General features: G+C 33.0%; 1 protein-coding gene across 2 annotated transcripts in view; it reads right to left on the reverse strand.

The window, feature by feature from the left end:
* The window catches only part of LOC106458786 (neuroligin-4, X-linked-like), a 133,105-nt gene extending 131,351 nt beyond the window's left edge, over positions 1-1,754 (reverse strand). For both annotated transcript variants that reach the window (XM_022385121.1, XM_022385122.1), the window contains exons 1-2: positions 1,536-1,754; positions 453-1,046 (exon numbers count right to left, since the gene is read on the reverse strand). In XM_022385121.1, coding sequence (XP_022240829.1) covers positions 453-900 — 448 coding nt within the window. In that variant the 5' untranslated portion in view covers positions 901-1,046; positions 1,536-1,754. The remainder of the gene's footprint in view (positions 1-452; positions 1,047-1,535) is intronic.
* Between the last annotated feature and the right edge of the window lie 9,361 nt (positions 1,755-11,115).

An 11,115-nucleotide genomic window follows, 5' to 3' on the forward strand; every position in this document is an offset into this window, starting at 1 on the left:
GTTTGTACTTGTCAAAGGAAGTGGAATTGTGTCAGCCGATTTAGTTCTTGAACTGGACTAGCTCAAGAAGAGAGACTTTACATTAACTATCATCATCCATAAATGTACCTAAAACTATAATACAGAATTCCTTTGGTACTGACTGACATTGATGTTAATCTAAAAGACGAGTATTAGGAATTATAATCATGTTCACCACATGTTTTACAATATCTATTGATAAAAATTACATTTACGTATGGATATGTTTTATAATAAACATCTTATCTATTGATAAAAATTACATTTACGTATGGATATGTTTTATAATAAACATCTTATCTATTGATAAAAATTACTTTGATGTATGGATATGTTTTATAATAAACATCTTATCTATTGATAAAAAGTACTTTTACGTATGGATATGTTTTATAATAAACATATTATCTATTCATAAAAATCACACTTACGTATGGCTGGGGCATATATGTTTAAGTACAAACAGTCTTCACTTTGGTCGCTTAAAAATGGAATTAGGCGTCTCAAGTAAGACAGTCTTGCAGGAGGCATCCTCTTTAGCGCTTCGGTTTGATTCTGAATGTCCGGAAACTTTTGTGGACAGACAGGGCCGAACATAGAAGCGTTTCGGATTCCTCGCCAATGTGGTGGAGTGACTGGCGGCATGAATCTCAAGGAGCCAATGGGTGCACTGGCGTAGGGCACGCCGTAAAATATTTCAACAGGTCGAAGGTCCTTGTTAGCTAAGTCTCGAATTATTCCTCTGAGAGACCCATATTTTGTTATTACAACTCGAGAGCTGAAACGATCTTTTGAACCATTTACTTGACGAAAACAAACGAAAACGCTGAGGAATATGAAATATTTCAATGCATTTTCTTGTATTATTCTATTATTCATTTTTATTTCCTTTCTTTCACTTCTCTTATTTAACAGAAAATTTTATACTGTACTAGAGGAATATTCCTACAAGTCAAATGCAACGATTCACCGACAAACCGGAAAATCCAGTCCAGCATGGACAATTCAAGACAGCTGATATCATCCTATAAACAAATGTACAGAAAGATCTTTTCTAAATGTACTTTGTAACCACATAATTTTAACCAAATGTACAGAAAGGTCTTTTCTAAATGTACTTTGTAACCACATAATTTTAACCAAATGTACAGAAAGGTCTTTTCTAGATGTACTTTGTAACCACATAATTTTAACCAAATGTACAGAGAGGTCTTTTCTATATGTACTTTGTAACCACATAATAATTTGTATATTTGTCTATTTTTTTTAAAATTATGTGGTTACAAAGTACATTTAGAAAAGACCTTTCTGTACATTTGGTTAAAATTATGTGGTTACAAAGTACATTTAGAAAAGATTATTCTGTACATTTGGCTAAAATATTTTAAAAAATCTAATAAATAATATTTGTAGACATGAATTTACTGTATTAGACACATTTATTTGTATTTAATGTTACTGATGCAGTGCACACTTAGATAGTACCAAGGAACGTAAAAACATACGCCTTTTACCTATAAAGCTACGAGGTCGTAACCGGTGATTCGATGGTTTCCATAGAGGCCCGAGGAGAGTTCGTTTACACCAGTATTTTATAGTTTAATGTGATATTAATAATTTCTTCTAATTCATTACAGTTCAATCAAACGTTTCTCAGTATCGGTTGATTCAATAACCGTGATCACGAACAGCAACTTGCATGTCCACATCTCTCGGGATTCCACGTCCGTTTCTATAAGAACCGCACGAGCGTTTCCTTGGAGCGATGGGGAAGAGTGCATCATCTATCTAGACGCATGCGCTTTAGTAATTGTCTGGGTAGAACAGAAGAATAGCACTGGTATCGATAATAAGAAGTGTGTCTGTATATCTCTTGGTATGTTGAGTAATGAAAGTAAAAACCTGCAGATATGGACAGTTCCACCGGTGATTGACATTTGTACAGCACCTTGCGATAACTAGTTTCTATATGAAAGATCCGAGAGCTTATTTTACTCTCAATGGCAGTGGTGTTTCGGCACTATAGCAAGTTTGGTGTTACGTGTAAAAACGTTTTAAAAGTATCAGCACTACGTCATGGTTGGTACTACATTTTAAAAACGTTTTAAAAGTATCAGCACTACGTCATGGTTGGTACTACATTTTAAAAACGTTTTAAAAGCATCAGCACTATGTCATGGTTGGTACTACATTTTAAAAACGTTTTAAAAGCATCAGCACTGTGGCAAGGTTGGTATGACGTGTAAAAACGTTTTAAAAGTATCAGCACTCTGACAAAGTTAGTATTGCATGTAGAAACGTTTCAAAAGTAACAGCACTGTGGTATTACACGTAGAAACGTTTTAAAATGTTTCAGCATTGTGGCAGGGTTGGTATTACATTTTAAAAAGTAGTACGTGTTCTAGTTGAAGTGTGGCTACATATATTTGTTCGTTTTCTTAGCAACTTAAATATTTGTTTATTTTCTAAATACATCAGAGGTACTGGAATTAAACTGATCATCTTATAATTGAAACAAAATAATATCCTTATAAGTATTGACTCAAATATAGTAATGTCCTTCTTCCTAACATTTAACCGTTCATAAGCCATCTACGTAGGTTCTTTTGATGTGATGTTTCAAACTATTGAATAGGTGGTAGGAAGTTTACAAGTGAAAGTTGGGGTACTTTTATAAAGTCTAGACATAGTTCGCCCCCCAGTGGCACAGAGGTACGTCTGTGGACTTACAACGCTAGAAACCAGGTTTCGATACCCATGGTGGGCAGATCACAGATAGTCCATTTTGTAGTTTTTTGCTTAATTACAAACAAACGAGTATATATATATATATATATGATAAAGTATTTTTGAACAGACACAGTTCTTATGTCCAGATCAATAAATGGTTTTATATCCCATTACATTAAACAATCTGTAATTGTTTTAATCACTAATAACAATTTCATTTGGAAATTAATTTAAAAGCTGGTACAAGTGGCTCATGTCTTTCATTTACTGATTCTATTAATTCAACGAAGATGACAAGGCTAAACATTGACTCAGGGCGTTATTTAAAGCTGTGAATCCTGGAAAACTTAACATATCTTTTGTCTATTGTTTCATTACATCAGTTCAATGTATAATTTGATATTTTAATTTTTTCTCATTAAATGGACGTGCAGAACTTAATGAATCATTGAATTTTAAGTTCGTTCAGCAGAGCTCTGATAATTACGTATGTATATCTCTTCAATTCTCTGCATGTACAGTTGGTTACTTTATAGCCAGTAATCAACTGTGTGGATAATTCTCTTTAACTATATCATTCTAAATGAATCACTCTCTGAAAATTAGTTTTTTTCGGATGTTGAATTAAGTTACACTGTGATTACCTTATCGTCCATACTGCTTTTGCTTTTTGCTTTTACAGAATTACATTAAACTTTACGTAGTTCCAAGTATGAGCGTAACAGAATAAAAAAATCAAATTAACGAATATAATGGTATCATGGTTTTTAACTACTTAGAAAATGAATTATTTTCAAAACAGATGAGAATTTTAGCAACGGTTTTCCGCAGTGACCTAAAACACCAGTGTGCTATCTGCACTCTATTGAGCTGTAATAAGACGTGCCGAAATCTGTAGTTAATAATTGTGTGTTTTTTAGAGATGATTTTTATACTTTAGTTTCTCAATCGATGTTAACTGTTTGAAACCTTAAAAAAGAAAACTCTAAAGACGAACAACCGGGTTGAAAAGGCAAAAAAATAAACACTGAAATATACAAACAACGAATAGTTTTGTGTATTCATATTTTAAGTAGTATGAGCTGCGGTTAATGTTTCGTTGCAGAACTACACTATGGTCTATCGCGGGGGAATCGAACCCATCAATTTAACGTTGCATGTTTTTAGATTCACCGCCGACTCATCAGAGGGACTAATATAAACAATGTCATTAGTGTTGTGATTCAATTGTTTTAAGGGTATTTAGCGGTTTCAGGAAGAGGAAAATATCATGTAAATGTATTGGATGTCTCGTAAAAATGTAAAAAAAACAAAAAAACAACAACACAGATACGCCAACTTTGAAGACGTGGAAACTTTGCGCTCATCTTACAGAACATTTCTTTATTTTCCATTAATATGTTTGAATATTTATTTAGCAGATTTCAGAAAGCGTCATCAAACACACTTTTACTGAGATAATATACAAAACGAATTAAGGTAGATATATAGGAATTGACGTGTAGATTATTTATGTTCGAAATCGAATGTTCGCGGTCACGAAACATCGCAACCAGCGTTATTTTATTATTCCTTTATCTCTAAAATGTATAAGCTCACGTTAAACTTGCAACGACGTGTTTTCGATAGAAATCCATAACTTTAAGTACAGGGGATCCTAAAGATACTTAACCTGTATTTAATAAGATATGTTAACATGGTAGCTAGACTCATAGAGTAATCATCCAGCGAAAATGTCGACAAAGAACTTGTAATAACACGGTAAATGAAAACTTGTAATAACACAGTAAATGAAAACTTGTAATAACACAGTAAATGAAAACTTGTAATAACACGGTAAATGAAAACTTGTTCGTGCTTCAATACTTGATTACTGACAATGTTTGTAAATAAGGATACAACTCAGTTTTATCACGTTTTTTATTTATTTAACTTTCATTAGTTTTACGGTGCTTTTATAATTTTTTTTTCATCCTGAACAGCACCTATGATGTACATGGCCAAATTAGAAAGGACAGAGAGACCTAACAGTTCAGACATATCCATCTTTAGCTTAAAACTGCTGACCAGGGGGAAGCCAACCACTTAGCAGCACCCGCCGCCACAAGGCTACTTTAAATCAAGTAAGAAAAGTGACTGTTTCTCTTATAACGTGCCCACATCTGAAACAGAGCCTACTCAACAGAACTTCTCAGCTCAAACTTTAGACAAGGCCTGGTGGTTAGTGCGCTCGAGTCGCAATATGTGGGTTACGGGTTCGAATTCCTTTCAGCCATTATTCGATTAGTGAAGATCCAAGAGTCGGCGGTGGGTGGTGTTGACTAGCTATCTTTTTCCAATCCATCACTTCATCAAGTCACGTACAGTCAGCCCTCTAGTAGATGTGTCCGAAATTCAATAAACAAACGAATCTTAGTCCCATACCGTAGCCCAGCAAGTTAACCACTAGGCTGGGTCCAGCCTAAACGTTTTTTTTATGGCCTAACAGCATAGCTAATGAGCTGTGATATATACGAAGAATACTTGTGTATTTGTTTCTTCAAACCAATTAAATATTTACCATCCCATCAGAAACTTCTTAACTACACTCTACAGTTAAAGTTAAAAATTCAAATTCTTTGAACATTTTCTGGCACATTTAACACGTGATAAAATTTAGTACATGATAAAAAAGAAATACTGGTCTCAAGGAATATGACAAAACAAAATTAGTTTTCTCGGGCTTATAACTTTTTCTTGTCATTTGCTGTTTGCAACCATGAGGAAAAATGGCTGACGAGTTGAAATTCCCCGTACTCAAATTTATTAAAATTACATCATATACTAAGACTTTGACTCGAAAATAATATTTTGTCAACAATCTTTCAATTTATTTTTGCTTCCCAGTACCACAGCAGTAAGTCTGCAGACATATAACCTTATAAACCGGGTTTCGATACCCGTGGTGAGTACAGCATATATAGCCCATTGTGTAACTTTGTGCTTAACTACAAACAATTTACCTATAATTTTACTGATATAGATTTCGTTAATGAACAGACTAAGCAGAAATTTCCTACCAGCAGGAATTTAATTTAAGTCTAAAAAAAATTCACCTTATACAAGAGAAGAACAAAAATTGACCTTTATAGATGATTTTAATTATTAGCACTAGAAATCCGAAATAATGTATGTACAGACAAACGTACACGAGTTTGTTACACTAAATCCCACAAAACCCAAATACTTAACACGTAGGTTATCGAACATCTGTACCCACGTCTTATAGAAATTGAAATCAAAAAGTTCAAATCTTCCTGTGTTAGGAAGCTGAAGTTTGTGGTTCGAGACCGTTCGTGCAAAATTGCACTCCACACTTTGGGGCTGTGGGTACGTTATACAAGTGGCTATTCAGTCACACTATTCCATTAGTGTAGCCTAAAAATGGCTGTGTGTGCTATTGAATAGCTGTCTTCTCTTTAGCTCAAAATTAGGGACTGGTAGAGAAGATAGCCCTTGTGATGATTTGTGTGAACATCCCAAACAAAAAAATAATCCTTTTAAATTATCATGTTTTCATCTTGGTTGAGTAGAATGGTCTGTAAAAGAATGTACCTTAATTAGTTTTTAACGTTTTGATCAAACTGCGTTTTACAAGAGACTATATGTATGTTTTTACAAAGAGTTATTTTTCTTTGCATATATGATATCAAACTTGTTATTTAGAACGCCTGTAGCATGTGATCATGATAAGACAGCGGATCAAATATAAGGACATTTATATTATTTATTTCGAATCCATTACAGTTATAATACTTGAAGATTACATCTGAACAAATTCTTTTACACTTGTTAAATGTGAGGATTAATTTCAAAATAGAAATATGATACTAACTTATTTTGTGTGCTTCTGTTGCTGTCAAAGATATCTGATCCTCTAGAAATTCATCAAATAGTTAAGTGAAAACGCCAATTTTCATGTCATTAGTAAGTACTGTGTATCTAAAGAATGGGTAATTATTGTATTTCATTTTTAAGAAGTACTTTTTAATTGGCCAGATGGTTAGGGAGTTCGACTCGCAGGTTGCGGGTCGCGGGTTCGAATCCCAGTCCCACCAAACATGCTCGCCCTTTCAGTCGTGGGGGCGTTATAATGTGACGGTCAATCCAACTATTTGTTGGTAAAAGAGTAGCCCAAGAGTTGGCGGTGGGTGGTGATGACTAGCGGCTTTCTCTCTACTCTTACACTGCTAAATTAGGGACGGCTAGCGCAGATAGCCCTCGTGTAGCTTTGCGAGAAATTCAAAACAAACATACAAAACTTTTTAATTTCTTGAATATTTCTATTAAATCATCTTGATTGATATTTCCTAAATAGTTTTGTGTATTTGTACTTCATGGTTGATTTGAATAATTATCAGTATTTTCTGATTAGTAATTACTATTTTTGACTCAGTATGTGAAGTAAGACCTAGCCTAAATCTCCAAAGCTGGATCTGCATCGTGTGGTAGAATTGGGATTACATATCTATTATAACTGTGGCACACAAGTATTGTTTTTTTTTTGTTTTTAATTATGCACAAAGCTACACAAGGGCTATCTGTGCTCTGCCCACCACGGGTATCGAAAGCCGGTTTCTAGCGTTGTAAGTCCGCAGACATACCACTGTGCCACTGGGGGGCAGGCACACAAGTAATCCTTTATTACAGTTTAGTCATTATAAATTTAAAGTTTCTTTGCAGGTTTGTATTTTGTAAAACATTATGATAATTATTTATATTTTTGTTTAATTATAATAATTACTCTTGCAAACCATACTACGAAAATTATTTTACACTAAATTAAATATATTTGGTAAATTAATACTCTTTAATTTTCTTAATAGATTTAAAATATATTTTAAGTTATCTTGGTTCTCAATAAAATGTTAATTTACTAATCTTCAATAGTCATCAAAAAAATAATAATAATTGTGTTCTTGCAAGTAAATTTAATCTGGTATTGCTGCTTTAATTATCAGTACAAATAACTCCGAATTGATTCGCCTTATTAATAATGAAATATTTCATTACATAAACCACCCGTTAAACATACTCCCACGCTATAAATTTCATTTTGCAAACATGTTCAATGTCAAGATCTCGGTATTATTTTGACTAACAGAAGCGCTGCCTTAATAGTTTATGCTAGTAATTACTAATCGTAGTATTCATACCTCACTGAAAAAGAATTTAGAAAAAATTGACATTTTTCTAAAGTCCCCCAGTGGCAAAGCTTGAAATGATCTATTCTTTCATTGGTGGTAGTGTCCAGGGTCACTGATGAGGAGTGGAATTCTCCGAAACTAGTCTGGCTCATAGACATACACCCTAATGAAAGAATAGTTCATTAACTTGTTGTTAAACAAATGTTTAAACAACTCTACTTATTCAATTACATACGCAACTCGTTGCATCAAAATGATTCAATGTACAGAGCTAAAAATTTTCATAAATTTTACTGATATAAACTGTAATGTTTTTATACATTAAAAGCAGTACCGTTTATTGAAAAAATAATAGTTTTTAAAGAACTCCAGTTTCTCAGTACTACATTTAAAAATTACACCAATAAAGATATAATCAAATTCTCACGTATAGTCCAAGTGAAAGTCATGTTTTTGTTGCGAGGAGAGTATTTTTACTTAAAATTGTGTTCTATTATAAAGAAATGGTTGTTGCACATAACACAGTTATTTTTTCTAGTTGTCTGAATCTTGAATACCTAAAGTGTGATTTTTTTTATGGATTTTTGTTTGTGGTGACATTCAATAGATGTCGCACGAGTTTTGATTACATACATAGATACTGACATACACGCTACATCAATTATATTAAGATTAGAATTAACTCATGTATGATTATTGAGGTCAATGGAACATAAAACTTAGAGCGAGAGGAAGCTTACCTACGTAAACTCATTATTAACTTCTGTAAATATGCATATATCTACACAGTGGAACAAGAATTTTCATTTCCATAACACGTATATTCTCATGATACTTACAAAATACGTATAGAATCAAAACAGTAGATAAGTCACGATTTAGCAACGACAACAGCCTGAAGTTTCCTCTTCAGGGGTAAATTAAGAATAGGTTGAAAGAGACGAAGTATGAAGATAAGTGTTCAAAGAACCTTTACATATTGGTCGACCCACAGGCGTATGCCACAAAAAAATCTAAAAAGTTAAACTTAGTAATAATAAAATAATCAAGCCTAAGCTAATGTGTTTGAGAGAGAATTAGACTGAAGGAGAAAAGAAAGCAAAGAACAAGGTAGGAGTAAAACATTAGAACTTATATGTGATGAATATGTCCTCTGAAATAATTTCTTTATCTTAGAATAAAACCACACTAAATTATCTGCTGTGTCCACCGCGAGGAATCGGATCCCAGATTTTAACGTTGTAAGTCCGAAGACTTATCATTGTCCCAACCAGGGTACCCTTTACAAGAGGGGAAGTGTATACAGGTTGAACTAAGCACTTGAAATGATATTCTCTTGATCAAAGTAAGGTTCATATACTGGTAATGTTTAAAGTTTTAGAGAAAGATGTTTAAAATAATACTCTGTTTCTCTAAAACTCTAAACATTACCAGTATATGAACCTTACTTTGATCAAGATGTTTAAAATAATACTCTGTTTCTCTAAAACTCTAAACATTACCAGTATATGAACTTTACTTTAATCAAGATGTTTAATGTCCTCTTAATAATGTTTTGCTTAGAATTATCAAAATATTCTTTCGAGATATTTTTGTTCATAAATATTTAATACCTAACCCTTAACTTATGACAACACTGACTAGGTAATGTACAATACATGTATATATTTAAGTATCAATTAAGTGTCAGATAATAAATTATTATAGGGAAGTACTTTCTACAACAGACGTTTATGTTTTTTGTACTTGAGTACAAGACATACAAGTGTGTCATAGTAGCACCTAAATTTCACTTGAGACTATTATTATTCGTAAATAGAACGTATTCAGGTTAATCATATAACTCATCACCTTGTAGTAAATAGAAAGTATTTAGGTTAACTTTGTAAGAACTCATTACCTTGTAGTAAAGAGAACGTATTCAGGTAACTTTGTTAGAACTTATCACCTTGTAGTAAATACAACGCATTCAGGTTAACTTAATGAGAAGTCATCTTGTAAAACACAGAATCATCAGATGCTCTATTCTGACCTACTATACTCTAACATTGGGCAGACGCACACCTCTATTAAGATATCTAATTGTATCTTGACACTTTTTGAGAGCGTAATGCAATCTTAATTAATCGAACACGATAAACAGTTTGAGAAAAAATTTAAAGGTTATTTTCTCATTATTTGCGAAAGGTGATCTTTCGAGGTTTATTCAACTGCTCAAGAAAATACTTAGGAGTTTGATATACGAAAGAAAAATCAAAGAAACTAAATAAACTAGAAAAATATAGCTTTACACTATTAGAAAAAATTAAAACATAAAAGAGATGTTCTTGCACTGATGGAAACTAATGAAACAGTTTCTTACATTGTAAAGGATAATTAACCTAGTTTGCTTGCATTGTACCGTTTTTTTTTGTTGTTTTTTTTTTGTTTTGCTGCTCCCGTGATCATTATTTTCTCAAACTAATTATTCAAAAAAATCTATACTTTGTTTTCATTGATTTCGATAACTCACGAGTTCTTTTACAAAATCAAACTTTGCAGTTTTGGAGTGAAAAATGTGTTGGGTTTTGGCTAAAATCTGTACAGGGTTATGTTTTACTTAGATTATTTAAATATACAGAGAATCTAGGTTATGTGTCTATTTATATGAATTTATTTCGATAAGAAAATGTTTGTTTGCAATTAAACACGAAGCTACACAAGTTGTCCTGTCCTACATGCCTATCGAAACCCGGTTTATACCGTTGTAAGTCCACAGACATGCCTATCGAAACCCGGTTTATACCGTTGTAAGTCCGCAGACATGCCGCTGTGCCACTAGGGTCGACAAGAAAATGAGTGTTAGGCTTAGCACTTTTGAGAGTATTGAAATAGATAAAGAGTATATTTTGTTAAAACAATTCGAGTATTATGTATTAAAACATAAGCTTAACGCGTGTTTCAAGTCGCAAAACTGTTGCTAAGCTTATGTTTTAATACATAATACTTATGTTTTAATACATAATGCTTATGTTTTAATACATAATAGTTTAGAACTACAGGACAGAGAGTAGGCAACCAAATGGCAGCACCCTCTGTCGTGCAGCTACTGTTAAGTGAATAGCGGAATATGGCTCGAACGTTGGACCTTCTGTCCGCAGCCTGGAATGCTAACCACTAGGATCCTGAAGAACAGTAA

This window comes from Limulus polyphemus, unplaced genomic scaffold (genome assembly GCF_000517525.1).
Source record: "Limulus polyphemus unplaced genomic scaffold, Limulus_polyphemus-2.1.2 Scaffold514, whole genome shotgun sequence".
NCBI lineage: Eukaryota > Metazoa > Arthropoda > Merostomata > Xiphosura > Limulidae > Limulus > Limulus polyphemus.